This window comes from Tyto alba, unplaced genomic scaffold, assembly GCF_018691265.1.
Source record: "Tyto alba isolate M040663 unplaced genomic scaffold, T.alba_DEE_v4.0 Super-Scaffold_19, whole genome shotgun sequence".
NCBI classification, from domain to species: domain Eukaryota; kingdom Metazoa; phylum Chordata; class Aves; order Strigiformes; family Tytonidae; genus Tyto; species Tyto alba.
The window spans coordinates 4,938,560-4,962,123 of NW_024881281.1; the positions used below are offsets into that span (position 1 = coordinate 4,938,560).

A 23,564-nucleotide genomic window follows, 5' to 3' on the forward strand; every position below is an offset into this window, starting at 1 on the left:
AATGTATATACTTGGTTATCCACTGTAGAGTTTTGTCTCAGGTTCATATTCTTCAACTCTTGTTCCTGTTCTTAAGCTATCTCAAATACTGTATTGAGAGAGAAGGGGTTTCTGGAAGGTGGGAATTCTCCCGTATAATCAGTGTAATTTCATGGTTTAGCTTGCTTGGAATGTTATTCCCAAAACGTTTATTAATAAATGCAGTCACTTACTGGTTCCATTATGGCCATTATTTGTATAGGTGCTGATGTTTCAATATGGTCTCAAAGATCAGACTTGTGCATATCTAGAACCTTGGAGCTCTATGTTTTGTTTTGTTTGTTTGTTTTTTGTTTTTTTTTTCACAGGTATAAGCACTTACTTATACCATTTGTAGTTCCATTCTTTGCCTTTTTCTGTGACCTAGGGGCTGTTGTGTGAGTCTCAACTGGAGTTATATTTTTATATATTGTTGCATTCCCTGTGAAGTAGAGCATCTCAAACTTAATCATAAAGGTAGTAACAATAAACTTTGTTTCCAGAAGGCCCTAGTGCATTTCCTGTGGTGTATCTGAATAGACTTAGGCATTGCTCTTAGGTACAGTAAAAAAAAATTCTTATTTTAACCTTACTGTATTTTTAGCTAAAATGTAGACTTGATTTTAACTGAACCCAGTCAACTGAGGAAAGTGATGAGGCTGATACTTAGTTTGGTCTGAACCCCTCTTTATGGTATGTGGTTTCTCTTTCAAAGTTTAGTAGTTTGTGGAGCTATGGGTTTAGTCAGTATGGATTAGTCAAGCTATATTTCCTTTTCCAAACCAAAGCTGCTTTAAAAAGCTGCCACTACAGATACGCTTTTAGTAATGAACTACAAAAAGAGGCTGGAAACTTAAAACTGTGACCACATAATTTCTTGCATGTTGGATGATGTCAAAGTCAGTTTTACCTGCAGATGGATTAACAGTGAAAGAATAAATTCATTTGCAGTAGCTGTTTTTAAAGTGCCTATGCTTTCAGTCCAGGAGGGAGAAGCAAAAATTGTTGTTTTGAAAGAATATTTTATGTATAGCATATGATATGTATGAAGTTTGAGATCATCATGGTTATTTCTAAATCTTGGTGAAATGGGAGGAAATAGGTGAATTTGAGTAAACCTCAGTGAGTTGTTGGATACTGACTCATGAGTGAGGATGACTTGATGAGGAAGGTTGTCGTAGTTCTTATCACCACTGTTTGCATAGCATCTCTTGAACCTCTTGCATGCTACATCCTAGCATGTTGGAGGATGCTTGGGTTGGTTTCTGTTTCATCTTACAGTTTTGTGAGTGAAGTTTGAATGCTTCATTTGATGTTTCATAACCAGTTGAATTACCCCTGTGGCAGGTATGGGGTCTTTCAGAAGGGATAAGGCAGATGTCTGGGGTTTGGGAACTGCTGCATTTATCTTGGAATATAGCTGTCTCTCCCTGGGAATGAGAGACCTTATCTGTGCAGAATTTGGACTCGTAAGGTTTGCTTTGGATGTTCAATTCTGTAGATTTGGTTTCTGGTCTTTGCTCATGAGAATTTTTTGTGGTGTATGTTAACTGTATGCTATTTGCTATACTGGGACAACCAGGAACAAGAATCCGGTGTTGCTGGGAAAACCAAAATATGTTTTAAATGTCTTCAGGAAATAAGCTATCTACTCTTCTCTGATATACTTTTAAAACCAGAAAAGCTTGTAAAGTTTGTACCCTTCTTTGATTTAAATAATTGTTGGGTAGTATTTTTAGTCAAGGAAATGTCTACATCCTTAATTTTAATTTCTGAACGGAGGACTTCCTCCTACCTCTTTTGGGTAGCTTAGTGTTATTGTGGCCCTCCTTGGCAGAAGAGAGCTGGATATGCTCCTTCACAGTCAGTAAGTGCTATTCCTCAATAAAACTCAGAAGAGATTTTGTCCCTCAGGGATTCTCTGTACCCCAGTGTGTTAGTGTGTTAACTGGTGAGCAGATGCTGGGCATATGTACTCTTATTTGAAAGTTATGCACTCAGCACCCCTCTTTTTTTTTTTTTTTTTTTTTTTTTTTTTTTGTGAGTAGCTGGTTAGAAACTTCCCAAGATGTTAATGAAGTCTTAATTTTTCCTGTTATGATCTCTCATATAATATAGCAAAGTTGTGTATAACTTTGTTCTTGAGATCATGTCTTAGCAACTTTTTTTTAAGCTCATAAATTACAGGAGAGATTAAAATAGAATTTCCTGGAGAAGAGTATCTTGTCAGCTGAATTTGATCGACCCCATTTTGGTAGAGCACAAATTCTATTTGTATTTGTAGTTACTTGGCTATAGGGAGAGAGAGAGAGAGAGAAAGAAACACTGTTATTTAAAGATGAAGTATAACAATGTGATCCTGAGATTTGGCAACAGTTTGGTTGTAAATTGCATATGCAAGTATGCAACTAGTATTCACCTTTTGGAATGGCAACAAAAATGGTTTTGAAGTACTTTTAGTACTTACTTAATATTTAATGTTCCAAAAGCTATTACTTAAGTACTTTAAGGAACTGGTAATCTGTTAGTGGAAAATCCTTTTCTATTAAAACTTAAAGTATAAAATCCTATTTTAATATTTTAACTATCTTGATGCAGATGGAAAAGTCTTGCTAGTATAGAGTAAATGTGACATCTTGAATTGACAGCTGTAATGCTCCCTGACTTATGTCACTTTTGTAATTGGTTAAATTAAAGTATACAGTGCTTCCATGTCATGTAGAACATGTCAGATGCTGTGTAGGATAATTGTGAGTTAATGCTTTAGATATTCAGAAATAAGACAATACTGTATGCTAGAGGAAATTTCAGGGTGTGAGAAGGGACAAATTCAGATGTTTGGGCTTTTTTTAGCATCTTTTTTGAAATACCCCCATTGCTGTGTTTATGGGTTGATTCATATGACATTAATAATTAACAGAGAGAATGTTAGTGTTGTTAGTAAAACACAGCCTTATAGATGTTAATTTTTTACTGTATTTCTGGCAGGGATAGAAATAGCAATTTTTATGTCAATAACACTGTGAGCAGAGGGAGTGCAACTACGTGAGATTAAATTTCTCAGGAATTTATGTATATTTTAAATGTCTGTCACAGAAGAAGAAAAGGCTTGTGCATATTCAGAATTGTAATGGAAAACTCAGCAGTTAGTTGTTCTCAACTTGGAAAAAATATGTTCATTGTTTCTATTAAGTCTAATAGCATATGCCCATGTGCTTTGTCTACGAGCTTCAGAGTATTCCACAACATAAAACTGAGCGGAAAAAGTTTAAAAAAAAGTGTGGAAGAGGTCCTGAGCTTTGAGGATGATGTCTGTGTTCTGCAAAAATGGGAAGCACAGTATTCTGGAACGTGTTTAAATAGCTATTACTTAAATTGTCTTTAATTTCAGTGTTGACCTATTAATGTTTTTTGCTTGTACCGTGCAAAGAAACTTTCATCTTTTGGAGGGTATGCCCAACAGGTTTTCATACTTAGAAGTACACTTGTAACCTTGGATATTGTAGCTGCAATACACTTCCTTCAGTTCTTGTTTTAAAGCATAAAATTATCTTAAATCTTCTCAGGCATCAGCCTTCTGGCAGGTCCTTGAATTAAAACCCTGTATCTTTTAGGATTGTCCTGTCTAATGATCCTCTAGCTAATTTTCTCACTTACCATCCCATCCCATTCCATTCCACAGTACTTTGCAGAACTTTGTATAATCAGACTTGAAGGGTTAACATAGATCAGTTTGAACCCAAACTTTGTCACCAAATTTTTCTCATTGTTTTTCTGAATAACGGTCATATGACTCTGCTGATAATTGGACGTTAAGGCAGTGACTAGAGGACTAATAACTGCTCTTGAAGCACCCAGTGCTTTTTTAGTTAAGACTACTAAGTCAGTCCTAGCTTGTGTTAATGTTCTGAGCATTGGAGTTTTAGATGGTAAGTAATACTTAGCCTTTTACTGTGTCTATTAGTTTGAATAAATAACTTGTTACATGGAGGTTGGGCCCATTAAGCTATTTTTAGAAATCTGTCAGAAATTGACATGTTAGTATTTGCTTGTGTGTGACACATCCCCAAGATGCAAGTTTGATGTTTTTGCTTGAGTGTTTGAACAGATTTATGATTATCTGGCAAAATAAAAATACTACTAGTAAGATCTGTTTTGCAAATCTAGCAATATGTTTGAAGGGTTTTACTTATGTGACTCTTGTAGTGTTGGGTTATCATGAGTTGGAGCATTGTATCTTAAAGATACAGACACAGGTCTGTAACTCATGAAATCTAGTTATTTTGGTTTTATAGGTTGGTCCTTAAATACGGACTGTTTTGGTTTGTTTTTTTCCACAAGATTGGTTTATTACCTTTTTATAAGTGAAATCACAGAAAGAATTATTCACGAGCATTGTCACCACACTTTGGATAAAACCTTTCTCACTGCTGCTGAAACAGTCCCTTCATTCTTCTTTTTCTTGCCAGAGTAAACTTTGAATAAATATCCCTGAATTAATTTTGTGATTCATTGTCGATCCCCTGCTTAAGGCAGAGCCTTCCTTGTTCTGCTGTAGGCTAGTTACATCAGAGCTATTTACTAAGGCTGCTGATTTGAAAACAGAATCCCTCAACTCGATTTAAGCCTTATATGACTGTAACTTAATTCTTTGCACTCTATATCACACTTAGTTTGCTCAAAAACAAGATGAGGAAAATTCCCAAAAGGATGTGAAATTTAATTAGCAAATATTGGTTAAGTACTTCAAGATGGCATGAAAATTACTCTGCAAAAGTGTTAGCTTGTTTTGTGTATGTGAAGAAAAATTGAGTCTACCCATGAGAGTGGTCTTCTGTCCATGAAGGTGAACGAAAGAGTAGGAGCTGGGGTGCTCCAGCAAGCGGGGCGGTGGTTCCACAAACAGCAAGCAGGTGACTCCGCTGTCCATCTGGCCTCTTGACCCCTTCCCTTCTGCTGGCGTAAACATTTGTGTGGCCAGGCGTTGAACAGTTTTGGGGAACTGGCCTGCTAAAAATAGGCACAGTTTTTAACCTGCTGTATTTTCCCAAGTGAAGAACTGCTTTTCTTGGGCAGTGCTAGCTTCTGCCTGCTTACGGTGCTGCAAGACTTGAGTCTTATTTCTGATTCAGTCATTGACTATTTCCTGGGTAGTCTTTGATAGATTTCTTAACCTTTCTGTGACTCATTTTCCCATGTGTCTACTGAAGATAGTATGTACTTCTGCTTCTTTCTAAAGCATTTTGAGATCCAGAGATCAAAGGGTATTGTTCAAATTAATATTGCCTCATAGAAACCAAATCTGAAATTATGCTGTGACTCTTGCCATTATAATATCCAGTTCTAAATTATTTGTAACTTATTCAAAATTCTCCATGTATGACAAATGTAAGTGCGAACAGTAACTTTTAAGAGGAAGACTGAATTGGATCTGTTCAGTAGTTTGAGCTGGCCAAAGAGAAAAATATCGCCATACCTTTAGAAATAAACATAGTTATATAATTTCCTTGCCTGAGAAGCTCAAATTAACATGGGGCTGAGAGTCAGTTCATGGTTCATGAAACTGTTACTCATCACTGCTTTTTCTCAGCTAGGTATCTTCAGACTTAACAGTTTCTTGATTCCTTTTTGACTATTTACTCCTACTTCTCCTGTAATTTTTTTTTAATTTTATTTTTTTAAATATTAATCATTTGACACTATTGGGTTTCCCCATCCCTTCTCTTTTACCACAGGATCTGGTAATGTCAGTGAAGTGGGACACTATAGCTGAATGGACTGGGTTCTGAAGTACAAACCAAGAAATATTTAATTCTGCTCATTCTAATTGTCAGTATTTGGTGAGATAGACAATTTGCCAGCCTGGTTGGCAAATATATGAAAGTATTGATGACCTAACTTTAACTTTGTGAGACATTTAAGGCAGAATTCCAAAGTCTGTAACAGCCCTTCTAAATGTTTATATGAAAAACCTCTCAAATTTGCAGAATAGCATGAAAAGGTATGAAAATACTTGTCTGAAAAATATAATCTTGCTGTCATTGACAGAGTTGGAAGCTGATTTCTTGTATTGTAATTTGTCAAGGGTGCTGAAAATGAAGATGAGCAGCCTCTGTTCTGGCAGAGAAGAGGGAACCAGCGGAAGGATTGGAGAGGCAGAGTTAATAGCAAGGACCTTTTAAAGGAGGATTCTGATTGGATTTGAGTAGAGCAAAACAAAGTTTGCCCTGACTAATGGAAGGACACAGCACTGAGGAAAGCCCAGATGAGATTGTTTACAGTCTATGCATACAGTTATAATTTTATGCAAAAAGATCGCTGTATTTATATATAATCTGAATGTATGAAACTTGGAGAGGTTACAGCAGGGATCTGGCATTGCCCTCACTGACCAAGAAATAGATTGATGAAGAATAATCTGTGTCTGCTGGACATATGTGAGCAGATGCTGAAGAGAGAGGCAGATGCTTTTAGATGAAAGGTCATAAGGTTACTTGCAGAGAAATAAGAATTGAAGTCAAGTACTTACATCAACAGTTGCAGAATTAAGGTAGTACGACAGGGAGAGATGAGCAGAATATTGGTGGTAATTCTATTGGCAAGTATTGCCAAAAACTTCCCCCTCCTCTTCACCCCCGAATACAGCAGAGAGTGTAAACAAGTTCATACTATAGGAGACTGGCAGATAAGATGAGCTCTTCAGGGCATGTAGAGAGGTCAAATTAGGAGAGCGTGCAGGCACATGTGAATGTCTGTAACAAGAAAAGGAGGCTTAGAGGGAGGGAATATTGTACTTCAATGCCATTTTACATGTTGTATTACAGTGTTGATTTCTGTCTTGAAAGAAATGCAATTCTATGCAAAATCCCCATCCTTTAGTTCCCTCTCCACCTTGTAATTGCCAGTATGTTACCGTGTATTTTCTTCTACTGTTACTGCCCTTATCTCTTCCTGCTGTTGTGTCAGTTACCTTGGGGAAGAAGAAAAATGTACCCCCACCACTGATAACTTAATTTTTTCTTTTTTTCCTCTCTTTGCTTCCCATCTCTCTTATTGACCATCATTATAACTTACAATACTGTTTCTGCTGCCTTCCTTTGTTGGCAGCTTTTCTTTTCACTTAAAAAAAAATATTATGGTTCTATGAAGATGATCATACTTGTAGTTCTCAGTAGGAAGGCCATTAGACTAAAAGTTTTCATATGTATTGTGTAAAACATGTAGGTTATGAGATAGATGGTTTGAGTTAACAATATTGGATGCATGAAGGATGTTGATGCTTATGTGCCATGCCTGCCTCTTCCTGCCCTTCATCTTTCCATGTTTAGCACAGAATCTGGAGGAACAATTAGGATCTCTCATTACTGTTGGTTGTGAAAATTTCTTATTTATATCAATGAAGATTTCAAGACGAACAGTCCTAACACAGACCTAACAATCTGTAAGCTAAAGTTCTTTTCAATGGAGAAATAGCCTTTATAGCATCATATAAAGTGAGTGTGGATTGAACTTTCAGCACCTAGGTTGATCAGCTTGCAGGTTTGACTGAATATTGAGAAAATAAGGAGAAGTCATAACTTGACAGAGAAAAACTAGAAAGGACCTTGAATCATGCAGTAGTTGGCCTATATTTGTGTGTGATGTTCAAGTGGTTGCGATCCTGATCCCCTCTGCATCCCTAGATTCTTCAGATCTACCTGACTGTGGTCGTTATGTCAGGGAAGAGAATAAGAACAGGATAAGTATTTCTTGATACTTTCCCATAATCTGGTGTACATTTCTGGCTCTCTCTGCCTCACAGTGGGTATTGCAGAGCCAGATAAACTTTGGAAATGGTTGACAAGGAACTGGCAAGTAGACTAGGATTCTTCAGCATAAAGAAGATACGGCTGAGGGGTTATCCTACATTTCAACAGAATCACATGTGCAACGGGGAGAAAAAAGAATATGAACTAGATATTTGGTCTTTTCCAATGCGATAACTGGAGATACCAAAGGAAGGTAGTGGGTCCATAGCAAACAAAAGCTGATGGGTTCTTAGGAGAAGTGCCACTAAACTGTAGGAGTTCTTGCAACAAGCAGTTGTGAATGCTGAGAGTTTATACTAGTTTAGAAAACAGCTGGACAAACCAATGGAAGAGAAAGCCATTAAGAAATCTTAAACAGAAGGACTGTGACTCAAGGAATCCCTGAGCCACAGGCTGTGTCTCAGGGGGCTACTAGAAGGCTGAGGAATTTGTTGGGAAAGTACTGGCATGTGGTCCCTAAATGCCTGCTGCTTGCTATTGCCAGTCACAGCATATTAGGCTAAAGGAGCTTTGATCAGATCTGGTATTACTGTCTTAATTCCTCGCTGAAGTGTTTAAGGTGTAGCAGATGTACATGTCTATAAAATCTAGTTAGTCATCTTCCACATATTTATGAAGACTGCATATGAAGCTAGTGAGGTAGCACAAGTGAGGACATCAGCAATTCATCAAACAAAGATTTATACTTTTGTAACCTTAAATTGTTTGAGCATTCCTGGAGCTAGTTGTTCATTTAATAATAAATGTTCACCAGGCTGTGACGGGAGTAGTTATCACATTAGGAAACATTTGACTGAGCTGACAGTTAGCTATACGCCATAGTTTTACATGGACTTTCACAGAAATTGGGAGAGAAAAATCAAAGGTTTTCTTTTTGCTGTAGCTTGGATTTAGGAATACATTTTGAGTGTTCAGGTACTATAGCTTGCAACTATCACAGTGTATATTAGCTACAACTACTTGCTTTCTGACACTGTTTCTTGATTGAATGGAAAATATATGACTCAGACGTATTAGACCATCACAAAGCTGGTAAAGGTATACTCTAATGAATGGAGTATGAATGATGAAGCACAATAAATGTTAACGGTGAAGAATTCTATGTTAGAACTTGTCACTTGGATATGAATTATAGGTTCTATAATAGATATGTAGGTACTATAAAGCACACAACTATTGATCTGTAGTATTGCTTTGAAAGAGAAACTATTTTTTTCTTTGATTTTTCATGTCTGAAAATCAGGTTTAAGAGGTAAATCTAAATTTGTCTCATTATTCTGATAGTCCAACATGTAAAGCTTGCTTTGTTTGATGGAGAGGTGGGGGAAAAAAACCCAACTAGAACAGAAATGATAAAATATGTCAGATAAACTTTAAGATGTTTATATAGCTTGATGTGTCTGATCCTTTTCTGAGCTGATTTTGTCTATTGACTGTTAATGTAAAATGCAGTTCAGAAGTATAACTTTACACGTGATGTTTGTGAAAGGCTGCAGCTTAATGCACTTTGAAATGAAGCCATCTAGGCAGGGATCAACAGTTACTTTATTTGAAGGTCTGATATGTCTGCTAGGATCTGGACCAGAGGTTGAGAATTTGCTGCATGTCTGATAGGATTCTGTATTTAATATATAGGTTCCAAGGATTACATCTTTTGAGCTATCAGAGAGAAATATCTTGTGTTTAAAAAATATATATGTCCTGCTCTTTTGGCTAGAGCCATAACTTACCTGCTCAAAGCACTGATGGGCACAGTGTTTAATCAATGTCTTCTGATCTTTAGCAGCTGAAATTATACACAGCTTCATAGAAGTTTGGACTTTATCAGTGGACTTGTCTGGATTTTTTCAGAGTTTAGAATCTTCCCCAGATCAGTATGAATCTCAGTGTTTGCTGTTAATCCGTAGTTTGAGAAGACAATAGAGGCAAAGTAGTCATCAAATGTCAACTAAGCAGAATTGTTTTAAGGCTTCATAGTATATTAAATTCCTGGCATCCTATATGAGACAAACTATGCTGTCAGTTAGAACAGTGTTGGGTTTTTTTTTTTTTGTGACTGACTTTAACTACTTCTGTAAAGCTGCTGTTAGATATTAATAGTATTTTAGGGCTTGACTAATACACCGTGGTTTAATGAACTGTAGGTGACATTGAGTAAAGCAAAGCACCCCTAACCGGAATCTGAAAGTAAGAAACACATCGAAGAATCCAAAAACCGTAGAAGAAACAAAAGTGAACTTTATGTGGTGCTAAAGAAATTTACTGCAAATAGAGTCCATCTGTAGACTATTATAACCTTTTATTATTTATTTAAAGTGACCAACTTTTCTTTTAAAATCCTAATTCAACTGGTAAAAGGTAAAATGATGTATTCCAACAATATAATCCTCAAATCTGTGTGTAGACAATGCTGACAAGTCTCATTTTGAGCCCATTTAAGACCCGTTAACATGTTTCAGACTGGAGTAACCTATTAAATAAATACATCAGGAAAAAGCTTTTACTGGTAATGGTTGTTTTGCTTAGGTGACTATGGCTGTAATGTATTGTGAGTACATCTGGTACTTCAGTGCTTATCAGTGATCTTTTTTCCTTTAGGCGGTTTCCTAGAAACATGATTGCTTGCTGGTCTTGATCTCACAGCTTTGTGAAGACTTCTTCTCTGATAATGTCAAGTTCAGGCTACCCTCCTAACCAAGGAGCATTCAGCACAGAACAGAGTCGTTATCCTACTCACTCTGTCCAGTACACCTTCCCTAGCACCCGGCACCAGCAGGTAAGGAAACATGAGGGTTACAAATTTAGCAAGAGTATAATTTGGGTGTTTGCTATGCCAAATGGGATTTTTTTTTTTAATTTTATTTATTTTATTTAAAAAAAACAATGTAATACGAGACATTCACATTTGAAAACAGTGGAGAGGCAGACCAATATGCCCTGCTGAGAACTGCTGCCAGTGTTGCTTAGGTAAATAGTTGTGGGGTGGGGTGGTTTGGTTTGCTCTCTTTTTTTTTTTTTTTTTTTTTTTTTTTTTTTTTTTTTTCTGAAAGCCCTGTGTTTTGCTTCTTCAAGATGATATATGTATCTTTTTCATTTCTGGGGGATAGAAAACTGAATTTTATAATCCTATATCTTTGTCTCAGGGAATTAATATAAACTTCCTGGTTTTATCATTGGTTTCTCATAGTTTGAATAAATTCACTGGGGATTGTGTTCATAAACTGTTGTTTTACTTCTGCTTTAATTTATTAATGTTTAGTCATCAAGCTAAATTTGTCCAATGTGAGTGTGTCTGAGTCCAGATGCAATAATTTTCCAAGAATATGAAAATAATCTGCCTACAGTTAGTATATATTTAATATGAATGCAGGGTTCTGGGTACAAATTCTTTGAGAGACGTGGCTCTTGGGGCATTTGTGGGTACTAAATTTTGTGGGGCATTAATATCCTATTAGGCCCAGAAGCATAAGAAATGAACTCATAGTCATCTTTCCTTCTTCTATATAAGGAGTATTGGGCTAAATTCTCTATAAGCTGAGTGTAGTGCTTGACAAAATCTCTGTGCAGGGTGAAGTGTAAGAATCTGTGTTACACTCTGATTTTTTTTTTCTGAAGCAGCTGCTACTAGTGCTTCCAGCTAGCTGTGTTCTGCTAGCCAGAATTGGGGTAATGGATTTCTAAACAATCTCCTACTTGGTCATTTCTGTCAAGCATTTATTCTGCTACCCTGTGCTCTCTATGGAATGGTAGGCTGTGGAGGACTAGCTGTTGGCTTCAGATCGGCTCAGGTTTCCCTCGTTTTAATGAAATTCTCCTCCTGCTCCAGATACTTTGGATGCTTTATTCTACTTACATGTTTGCAAAAGAAAATTTAAGAAATGGAGCTTTTTGTCTTGCTCCATATTTATTTTTAGATAATTTGTTAAAAGCTAAATGTTATGGGTAATGATGTATTGCATGTCATGTAGAGCTTCTCTTTGGTTAATGCCAGCTGCATATAATTTCTAAAAGCAAGTGGTTGAAGACCCATAAATACAAATATATTGTCTTGTACCTGACTTTGATTTTAAATTATATCAGTCAGAAGATGCATCTTTTCTGACTCCAAGTCCTAATTAATAGTGTCTGACATAAAAATGTCTTGAGGTGATAACAGAAGGAATTGCCTTGTGGTTGCTGAAATATATTTTCATTTTACCACTTTGTAGTTGGATGTGCAAAATTGATTTTAAAGGATACTTTTTTAAAGGATATTCTTCTGCTGATGACTCATTTGCATTTTGATAGAAGTTGTTCATAAATTAGGTGGACTTTTTAGCATTCGTATTTAGTCTTTTTAAATTAAAACTTAGAACTGCCATTCACAAACTTTATTTTTTGAGCTGGAATAAGGCTTTGGTGATCTGGTCTTGGTCTGCATTTAATATCTTTGGAAATTATCATTCTGTGACACCAAATGCTTTTGATCCTGTCTTCTGTACCTTTGATCTTGTTAACATCAGAAGTGTGTTTTGTTTAGGAATTTGCAGTTCCCGATTATCGTTCGTCTCACCTGGAAGTCAGTCAGGCAACCCAGCTCTTGCAGCAGCAACAGCAACAGCAGCAGCAACTTCGGCGCAGGCCTTCCTTGCTTTCTGAATTTCACCCAGGCTCTGACAGGTGAGGATGCTGTTTTTGAAGTATGTGAGCATGAATCTTCTATGAGTCTGTGTTTTCTGCAAAGTTGGTTTTAACTTTTGAATAGGACAGTTTTTGAGTTCCACAGTTTTTCTCCAAGTACTTGACTATTAATTGATTCTCCATTGTTGTAGCAGTGTCAGTCTCCTGCGTTTGAGTGTTGTAGCTGTTGTGTAATTCCTCACTCCCTGTGGCTTAACTAATGTATTTGTTTCACAGATGGGAAGTGACAGTCTGCTTCACTTTTCCCACACCTCTTCTAACAATGCTGTCAGTAAACTTCTGGGAATCCAAGTGCACATTGTGAACTTTCTAATGCTGTTTAGGCTAAAAGTTGATAAAGCTTGTACCTTTTGATACTTTAATCTTGCCCACTAGAAGCCGCAATTGCAAGAGTTGTTACAGTGTGAATGCTACCTGTCATATTTCCTAGATTAGGCTTTCTTATTCAACAGATGGTATCTGTGTGGCTGGGCAAGAAACAGCAGAGGTAATTGTGTGGTTGAGTTGTAAGAATTGTAAAACTGAAATGTGGCACAAAATGGACTTTTAGGCAGAGAGGACTAAATCGGAGTGTATGCTGCTTTTGGCAAGACACGTGATGGCTTCCTATCATTTGTTCTAAATACCCTTTTTGTCAGTCTCGTATACCATTCCTGTCTCTGTGTAAGTAGATGCAACTGATCTGGGTCCAGTAGGTTAACTGAGGACAAGTATAGTGGACAACTACAGTGAATCATATGTTGTAATTTAGTTTCAGCTTGGTAATATCTTACCTCTCAGTAAAATGAGTTACCTCATGGTGGATACTGATGAATGTTCAAATGTACATTAATATTACGGTAAGGCTGTTAGGTTCAAGCAAGTTTCCAGACTGTTAAGCATTCATTTGACTACATAGCTGAAAAATATGGGAGGTACTTTGAAAAACAAATTTAGAAATCAAAAACCCACTACAGATCAGAATAAGATCAACAGGATTGTAATAAGTTAGCGAGAATATGCTTCTGTTTAGGGGATAGGTTATTATATGATTTGTGCACCTCAATTCTTTAGCGTATTAGTAAGCTGATGTACGGTCATAAGCAAGTGTTAGTGCTTGTAACAACCTCTTTTTTTCTTGGACTCTTAGTAAATATATTTGCTAGGAACAACTTCATATGCTGGATTACTGCTAGCAGTTTATTTTGGCTATAACTGAGGTATCTGGTTCTGAACAAATACTGGTGATGAATGTTATGTAAATACTGGTCTAGTTTAAAATCTCATTAGAATATTCCCAGAAATAACTTGATGATAGTGAAATCTGGGGCTTGCCTATCGCCTTCATCTTGTGTCACTAAAATGTCAGTAAGGCTCTGTTTTAGTGCCGAGAATCATAGTAGCTTTCAGAGTTCTCAAAACTGAGTTTATAGCAGAAATAAATCCTGCCCCCCCCCCTGCCCCCATTGTAAATTTTTAAAAGCTTATTCAGTAGTTCTGGCAAAATACAGGAAACTACTGTCATCTCTTCAGTGGCACTTCATAGGAAGATGTTGAAGCATATGAGGTTCTTTTATGGACATCCTGTGCGTTACACTGTAAAGAAGCTAGTAATACTGTTCTGCAATTTTCTGAGAAGGAGGAGTTTTTAAATGACTCATGGATTGAATCAATGACTGTTTATGTCATATAGTAGCATTTTAGTAGAGAACAAGTTTCAGATAGACTCGTGGCTCATTTCAAGCATTCTGTGTATATTTTAAAATTATTTCACTGCAGAAATGAAATAATGAAGCTGTTGTGGCCATCTGTGTTCAGTAGAATATTGTACTATATTTATCTCATGGTGTTTTTTTTGTTTATAATTTGAGTCAGAGCTTTGATTTGAACAATATCATTGTAGCAGTGGTAAGTTTCTTTAAGGGTTTGTAATGATAAGCATGCATTTAAACCGTCTTTAAGATTCAAGTTAACTTTCTCTTTTTCAATGGATTTTAACTGTTGTGTTTCTGAAGATCATACTTAGAAATGCTTGTCTGCCTTACTGTTTAGAAGGAGCTTCACTAACTTGCATCTTCTGTATCTTTGAAAGGGGTTGAGGAACACAAAATAATTTCCTGGTATGGAAAATGTATATTTTAATAGTTTCTCTCTTCTGTATATTAGGCCTCAGGAAAGGAGAACTGGATATGAACAGCAATTTCATCCAGGTCCATCTCAAACAGATCATGATTCACTGGAATCTAAGCGACCACGTCTTGAACAAGTCTCTGATTCCCATTTTCAGCGTGTCAGTGCAGCTACTGTCTTGCCTTTAGTACATCCTCTGCAGGAAGGGTTGAGATCTGCAGATATTAAGAAGGTAAAGCCATTTTCTATTATGATGCTGAACATGTAAGTTTCTATGTTGTGGTAAGCAGACAAATGTCTCTTAAATTAACGTTTAATATCTTCTCTCATGCACGCACCCAAGCACGCAGCCTCACACCCCAAAAAGGTGGTGTGTAATGGGTGTTATGTCTGAAGGTGAGCACTCAAGTTTCTAAACTCAGATCATTTAATGAAAAATTTCAACATATGGCTCCAAAAAGAAATAAGCATCAGATTTTTAAAAAGTTGATTACTTGTCTTGCCTTCTCTCTACCATTCCTTTTATCATGTGAATAAAGAAGTAAAGTAAAATTATGATAGTGTGTGATTTCTTAGTAACTTGATCTGTTGCATAGCAAAGATAAGATCAAAGGGGGTTGGAGAAACTGGGCTAAGGCATGCGGTGTTAACATGTTTGCATGTAACTGTATTTTTATTCAGGTGCTACATATAGAAATCTACTGTCTTAATTTAGAAACACAGCCTAGTATTATCTTGAGAAGTGTCATTCAGACATGTTATCTTTAAGTCAGGTTGGCTTGAATGAGGGATGTATTACTGAGCTCGTGTTTTCCAGCTAGGTAGTCATGGAGCATGATGGTCTGAGGACATAAACAAATACAAATACAACAGTGCTGATGTTAGAACATGAAGCATGTTGAAACCTGTTGTTTGGAAACAGACAAAAAAAAAAAAGACAAAAAAATCAAAGTCAAATCAATAGTGACCTGTCCTCTCTTAAGTCTTGTTAAGTTCAAGAGAACTCAACATTTATAACCACAACTAACTGCAGATGTACTTTATCAGGCTGGGCATGGTTATCCTCATCAGTGTATATGCAGACTATTGAGGACTGGCTCTCAAGTAAGCCTTCCTTTAAAGATAAAAGATATTGTTTACATTTATGAAGATATATTTTTAAAAACGAGATGTTTTGATCTTATTTTGGTTTTAAGGTAAATATTGAAGTGTGCTGTTATGTTTAAAGGTAGACTTTGAAATTACAGTATCATAAATGGGCTGTCAGTTAATTCTAAAAAATTTAGAGCATTAAGAAACTGAAATATTAAACTTTAGCTTAGATAGCTCCTCAACAGAAATACAGATAACTGGAAATTCTTTTTAATTCATGCATGCTAGTATGGTTACTGAACACTCATTCATAAGTTATCAATATGACTGATTTGTCTCACTCTTCACCCCCACCTCCTGTCCCCATGAAAGGACCCAGCTTTTGGAGGAAAGCATGAGGGACCATCATCTCCAATTTCTGGTCAGCCTTGTGGGGAGGACCAAAATGCTTCACCTTCAAAGCTGTCAAAGGAAGAATTGATACAGAGCATGGACCGTGTAGATCGTGAAATTGCAAAAGTTGAACAGCAAATCCTTAAACTGAAGAAAAAGCAAGTAAGCATAGCAGACACTACTGTTGTTATCTGCCAGTGAAAAAGGTGTGGAGAAACTTCATTTGTTGGTGGTAGTGATGAATATTTTAGTTACATGAACCAAATGAATAAGTTAAAGAGGGAAGGTTATGTATACTATTTTGCTAGAAAGTTTAAATAGATTGGGTATCACATATTCTTAAACATCTTTGAAAACAAGAGAAAGTCATACAGGAACACCAACAGTAGATGGCTTTATATTTTAAACTTTTGGTAGATGACTAGTGAAAGGAAGGGCACTGTGGCTGTAATTTCAGCTTTAAAGATGACTGCTAGGTGAGGGGAGGCTATCATCTTTCTTCTTTCACAGTCTGTGCAAGGGGAGAATCCCTTGCATGCATCTCTAAAACCAGAGCTTGTACAAAAGTCCCTGGATCATCTACCTTCACAAGGGCGAGAGATCCTAACATCTGGAGCTAAGGTCAGCCCTGGGGGGAAAGTGTAGGAGGGGTACAAGTAAACAGAGAGAACAGGGGAATAAAGGAGGAAATACCACTTTGTTAGTATGGTATTTCAGCCATTAGAAGCAAAGGAAATTTTGCTGGCAGTAGCTGTTGCCTTCCCAGTAGCTGTTGTGGCCAACTAAACCCACCCTTCAATCTAGGCATCTGTTATTCGTTGGCAAAAACAAAGTCCTTGTCTCCTTTTCCTTTTATGACTTTCAAAGATTCAGATAGAAGTAGTGCCAGCTTTACATGTTTTTTTTTTGTTTGTTTGTGTTTTTGTTTTTTTTTTTTTTTGGTGGGAACTCTAGGAAATGAGAACTACACTATAAGATTTGTTAACTTACAGGTCCAGGATAACAAATAGGCAACTCCCTGGAGCAGTATGTTTTTATGGTCTGGAAGCATTTAATTATGTCTGTATTTTAATGACCTGTGAAGTGACCCTCAGCAGAAAACCAAAAAAGGATGCCACTAAGTACCTGGCTGTGTGTTAATGATGCTTATCTTTTTGTTTGTTTGTTCACTTTTCCACAAAATCAGCAAGTACTATGTATATCATCTATGCAGGTTGATTTGTGCACTTTTGTACTGTGATTTGACTTTAAAAATATTACAAAGTTGCTGTTGCCTGCAGTATTTGTGCCTGCTTATTATGGCATTCTGTAAAAATTTTAGACTTTGAATACTTATGCAGCAATATAGCACGTTGTAGCCAGTGCTGTAAGACAGAATGGATCCCTTGTGTCAGAATTTCATTGTTGTATGTTTGTGGCAGGCATGGATGAAGGATATTCACAATTAAAAAATGAAGATGTTGCTGAATTAGATTTATTTGATGTGAAAGTAAATCACAGCAATGTAGTAGCTAGGAAAATATTACTTTTTTTTTTCCCCTTGATTGTAACAATCTTGAAACTTCAATATATGTGGAGCAGTCTATTTCTGCTGTTTAGTGTGTATAGAATTATGTTCTCTGGGTTGTTAGAAGGACTTTTGTACCTTTTTAAAAAATAAGACAGTAGTAATAATGATACTTGAATATTTACAGTGTAGAAAGACATCTCTGTGAATTACTTGCTCTGTGAGAAGGCAGGTTTGGTGTAACTGTTCTCCAAAGTTAGTATTTTTGTTTAAAGTTAAATAGTGATAAATTACAATACAACAGTGGCTTTAAACATCAAACTGAAACAAGTCTGATTCAATAGAGGTGAGTCTTGTAAACAGTTAATTTGGTTTACCAACAGTACAAAAAATAGTCTTATAGTCCCTGTTGTCATTAAAACCATTTCATTCATTCCTTGTCAGTTAAGAAGAGAAATAACAGGCAGTGCTAACTGTTGATCAGATGCATATTTTATCTCTGGTGACTAATTACTGGTAAGGGTAACATGGTGCGGATGGATGATTTTCTTTCTTTCGTCTCTTAGCAACAACTTGAAGAAGAAGCTGCTAAGCCTCCAGAGCCAGAGAGGCCTGTCTCCCCTCCTCCAGTGGAACAGAAACACCGCAGTATTGTCCAAATTATTTACGATGAAAATCGGGTAAGCGTGCTTTTCAGTTGACTGAGTGTAGCTGTGAATCTGACCCAGTGTGCTAAAATTCATTATGTCTTAATTTATTTCCATGGGGCAATTTTAGCTTTTCCTGTTTTATTGATTTGCTCACACGTCTTTTAATGTTCATTTACTTCTTTAAATGAGATGCTTGCATGACATTTTATTCTCGATCACAGGATCCTTCTTCTATCTTATAAGCAGTCTGGGGAAACGCATCTACGGGTCTCATCCCTGGACACTTGTGTTGAGATGGATAGATACACATATATATATACACATATATATGCATAGATGTTTATATGTGTGTGTATGTGTGTGGATAGCTAGATATGAAAAAATGCTTTGGAAACTTATCTTTAATTCTCTTTTCCTCCCATAAATACTGAAAAGCGTGGCCGAAGACCCAACATTTGAATTAGCTGAAGGGGAAAAAGTGAATGTATTGTAAGATTCTATGCCTTCTTTCTAAACTCTGACTTCTGGCATTTAAGATTTGGATAAATGAACAGATAAAAAGTAGTAATATATAGGTGAATTGTGAGCTTGTGTTGCATAAGTGGTGTGAAAAGTATAGCAGCTCACTAATATTGTCAACAGTAGCAAAGTGCTTCCTGGCTTTTTTTTCCTTTGTAGCTTGAAATTAGGGAGTTGGATATCTGCTGGTTTTGAAAGTATTATGATCTCTTGTGAGATTGGTATATGTTTGTTTAATTTCCCAGTTTTATTTTGTACTTTAGAGGAGCAGTTAACTTCTGTTACAATAGACTATTTTTGAAAATTTGAGGTGGTAAAAAACTACAGCCCAATACTAGATTTTATACAGTAGAACTGTGTCCGAAGTGTTCCATGCAGCCTGCTCTGCCCTTCCCCCAGTTGTCTGTGAAATTTGATGTATTTACTTAATACAGGACATTAGGGCAGTTATTATGTTATAAAAAATGATTTAACAGAAGAACAGCCATGTGTTTACTTCTTGTTACAAACCAGTTTCACTGTTTTAAATCTTTCACACTATAATGTAATTAAAAATTATTCAAATCATCCAATCACCTTACAAGACCTTCCTCAAGCTCAGTTGCATGTTGGATAGTAGACAAAACTATGTGAATTTGAGGACAACTTAGTGGGCTGCTGTGCAACTCTTTCTCTGCTAACTCTGGTTACAGGTGGGGCTTACAACAGAATTTTGAACTTCCTATTGCATTTCCCACGTTGTGTATGTGCCAGTAGATGGGGAAATCCATTTTTGTGTTGCCTGAGATGGTGTAACATGTCAGTGTATAGTCCTCTATTAGCTGCTTCTCTCTGTGTAGCTGTTCATATAGTATTCTGTTTACAAGGGGAATTACCAAGCTTGATTCATTTGTGAATCCATTTAACACTTGGTTTGAGTTCTTATATCGGGAATTACATGTACTGCAGAATGACAATATTGATGGGGCTTAATACAAATATCATGTGTCAGTAGTCACTGTCTTATTTAAAGGGTTACTAAAGATGTTTTATGCTACATAGCATTTGTTTAGTATCTTTTCTTCTGCAGTTGTACAAGAGAACAATCCCCGTGACAGCTTTCATCTTCAAACCATGCAGTTCAGGATAATTACTTTCAATATTCAAGTACTGTTGGCTAAAAGTTGGTTAAAGTAATAGGGCTAGAGTTCAATTTTAAATGTTTTGAGACCCTAAAAACTATTCTACTAGGGTAATACTATAATATTTCCTTGATATATAATTATTTTGTACAGCTGTGATTTCCAGAGAATTTCTCAAGGTTGAAATTACGTGAGAAGAGGTTAGAACTTGGCAGAACAATTTCTAATAATAACTGTTTTATGGATTAATTTCTCCTATATTTTTCTTTGCAGATGTCTTAGGGCTAGCACATACAACTATTGTGGGGAAAGAAGCAAATTTGAACTAGTATGTTGGATCATTTCAGATAGCCTTGTCTGCTGACAAAAGGCTTTGGAAGATCGTATGGGTTTGAAATGGATTTGTGAAAGCCAACGGCCTTATCCAGTGCTGCCTCCTTTAGGGTCACAATTATTTTGGGGGTCTTTGTCTAGTGTGAGGGAAGGAGGACCTTTGGCATTGTTTTGTGTGTGTGTATGGACGCACAGACTCACACTCCCAGGCTTGGCAATTGGATAATTTTAGTCTGTTAATTCCATTTTTCAAAGCTAGCTGTACTTTGTTTTACTGGACACCTTTCTTCCTCTTGTCAAGTTATTTAGTAAATGTTCTTTTTGAGCTGCAAACATCAATTTCTGCTTTTATGCTCTGTCAGCTTCCAAACATGGAGATCAGAGTAGTAACTGCACAGTTCAAGTACAGGTTTCTTGATTTGCTGAGGCAACATTGCAGAAGTTGCTTAAGAAGGATACAGTATGGTCAGGCAGGGGTTTAGCAGCTAGCATAAGTGAAAGAGTTCAGATACGCTTTTGATGCTAACTTCAGATGATTTACTTAGATTATACAAAAAAATTCTTTTTTCAGAAAAAAGCAGAAGAAGCTCACAAGATTTTTGAAGGTCTTGGTCCAAAAGTTGAACTGGTAAGTTGTGGGGTTTGGTTTTTATTTTTTTCCTTCTATTTTCTGTGCCGTGACAGACAGATGTAGTTCTATGTTTATGTATAGAAGAAGTGTGTGTTTAAGTGCACTGGTGCATTAGGGTTTGGTCACAGAAATGTAAATTGAATCTATCTGAGAGAACAGTTTGAAATATGAAAAAAATGGAATACTGTTATATACATAAGTAGTTATAATGATCACATTTTAAGTAATGAAATCTATGCTTTGTGTTGAATATCTTCTAGTCCCTTAAGATTGCTGCATCTCAGATTGAGTGCAGTGTTGGCAGAATACTAAAATATTGTTAAATATTTTGGATATACTTTTAGAATTACATGCATTGAAAAGTACTAAGAGTACCTTTCTAATCCAAAATTGTAGCCACTTTACAACCAACCGTCAGACACAAAGGTCTACCACGAAAACATCAAAACGTAAGTGCTTTATTTTGTTGTTGTGCCATTTAAGGGATCTAGACTTAAAAATTCACTCAAATTTTTCACTGCTTTGATTTCTAAATAGGATGTGTGTACTTTAACCTTAATTAAAAGCTTCCAGTCCATGTAGCTTTCCAATTTCTATGTTGCAGAACAGGCTGCAAGACATGACTTACATTTTATGAAGGCAGAGCGAAATCATAACTTTTTATCTTAACTTTAAGACAAAAATAAATCATAAAACTTAAGTTGGTAATGCTTGTGTTTTTCACAGTCTAAAATAACAGATTTGACCTAGATATGTCTAGTCAACTTTTCCTGAATGTAACGTTCAAAGAAGTGTTTCAAAAGTTACCACTATTAATAAACGGTAGGAAGACTCCTGATTTTTTTTTTTTCCAAATTATCTATTTATTTATTGACTTAACTGTATCCTCATTTTATGTCATGGGCTATGACCAGAGTTATTGCATGTTACACTTACTTGTTATTTAGGGCAAACCAAATTCAGTCACTTGAAATAACCTTCTGGAAGAAACATGGATTTTGAGGAAAATAATTTTTTGTTTCTTTTTTAATATAGAACTAGTTTCTCAAATTTGTATGAGCTATGGTTTTTTAGTTCACTGAAGCAAATACTGTTTATAAATTGAAATAAAGTTTTAATAGTTTAATTTTCAAATGTGTTTGTTTAAGCTTATTTGTACTCAAATTTAAATGACCTTCTCCATGATGTTTTTTTGTTGCATCTGATTACTTTGAATGTCTCAATTCTATAAAGATGATAGTGAACTTATTTCTCTTCAGAAAGTCATTCATAACATAGAAAAAAAATCTTAGTTTTTACCTATCGATGTCAAACCAATATTGATTTCACTCTCTAGCGATGTTATAAAATATGAAAATAGTCATCACTCCATTGCAACAAAAATCAGATTTTGAAAATATGTATTGCTGCTAGACTTTGGTGAAAATAATTGCTGAACTTTAACTGTCACAGAAGTATGTATTTCTTGCAAATCCTTATTGAGGAAATCCCACTCTAACTATGAAGACCAAGGCCTTTTCGTGGCTTCTCTAGGATGGTAGCTGGGAAGAAAGTATTTTCTTTCATGTCTCACCTTGAAACTGAAGTACCGGTGTTTTGTAGAAAAACTTACTGCTGTGGCATGATTAGCTCAGTTCAGAGTTGTTGAAGAACATTATTTTCTTCGTAAGATTTGTTTATCCATAACCAATTTCAGTATTACCAGTTTTTACAAAACAAGAAATAAATTGTTAGTTTCAGGTGTGGAGAAATGCATACTGAGTTACATGCATATTACTAAGTGCTATAACTTTTACTACTATTTTACAATATTTTGTAAGTACAGAAAAAATCCTACAGATGGCTGTCCTTTAAAGACTTCTCTTAAAAAAAGTAATTCTTACTCCACTCCTACAAATGTAGCTGTATAGCTGTTCCAAAATACTTACTTTTTGAATAGTACATTGTAAAACTCTTAACTTTAGGGTTGCATTACAAAGCCTAATACTGTACCCAGATTTGCTCATTTTAGCATATTATCTGTCTTGTGGCGAAGGAGAGTACCTAGCTTGAAATAGGCAGCTTTTGTGTCTTAAGTGTTTATTCCACCCATCTTCAAGAACCTTCTCTCTGATAAAATACAGTATTAGTTAGATGATTGTTTCCTCAGGAATTTTCCCTCTCTTTTCTACCTCTGAAAATATTTTTCATAATGATCTGACATCTAGAATCCGTATGAGCTTTGTTGAATAGTTTTGAAGTGCTTATTCTTAGGTAATTCACTTTTTTTCTAATCTTGTTTTTCAGAAACCAGGTGATGAGGAAAAAGCTAATACTGTTCTTTAAAAGAAGAAATCATGCAAGAAAGCAACGGGTAATAATACTGTGTTTTTATAGAAAGCGCACATGGTTGGTTTTCCGTCTGGATCCTTGACCTGTATTCCCAAATGTCATGTAAATCCTATTGATTAGAAAAATAAGATCTTAAGCTAAAATTCTGTTGATCTATTGGAAAATAAACTGCAGGTTTATAGCTGTGGTTTGTTGATTAGTTGACTGAAAACCATCCAAAGTATTATAAGGGAAAAGCTTTTTTTTTTCTTTCCTTTTACTTAAAGAGTATAAATGGAAGAGACCCATTGAAAATCTTTAACTGTCATGCCTGGCCTCTCTCTGAACTTCTGTTCTTGTACAGTAGCTATAGTATCTGAAAGAAAATGGGGC

The 23,564-nt window shown here is 36.0% G+C and overlaps 1 protein-coding gene across 2 annotated transcripts in view; it reads left to right on the forward strand.

The window, feature by feature from the left end:
• NCOR1 (nuclear receptor corepressor 1) overlaps nt 1-23,564 on the forward strand; it is a 73,466-nt gene that overhangs the window by 3,994 nt on the left and 45,908 nt on the right. For both annotated transcript variants that reach the window (XM_033004695.2, XM_042791567.1), the window contains exons 2-9: nt 10,425-10,602; nt 12,346-12,485; nt 14,652-14,847; nt 16,080-16,262; nt 18,174-18,287; nt 20,802-20,858; nt 21,258-21,310; nt 23,148-23,214. In XM_033004695.2, coding sequence (XP_032860586.2) covers nt 10,495-10,602; nt 12,346-12,485; nt 14,652-14,847; nt 16,080-16,262; nt 18,174-18,287; nt 20,802-20,858; nt 21,258-21,310; nt 23,148-23,214 — 918 coding nt within the window. In that variant the 5' untranslated portion in view covers nt 10,425-10,494. The remainder of the gene's footprint in view (nt 1-10,424; nt 10,603-12,345; nt 12,486-14,651; nt 14,848-16,079; nt 16,263-18,173; nt 18,288-20,801; nt 20,859-21,257; nt 21,311-23,147; nt 23,215-23,564) is intronic.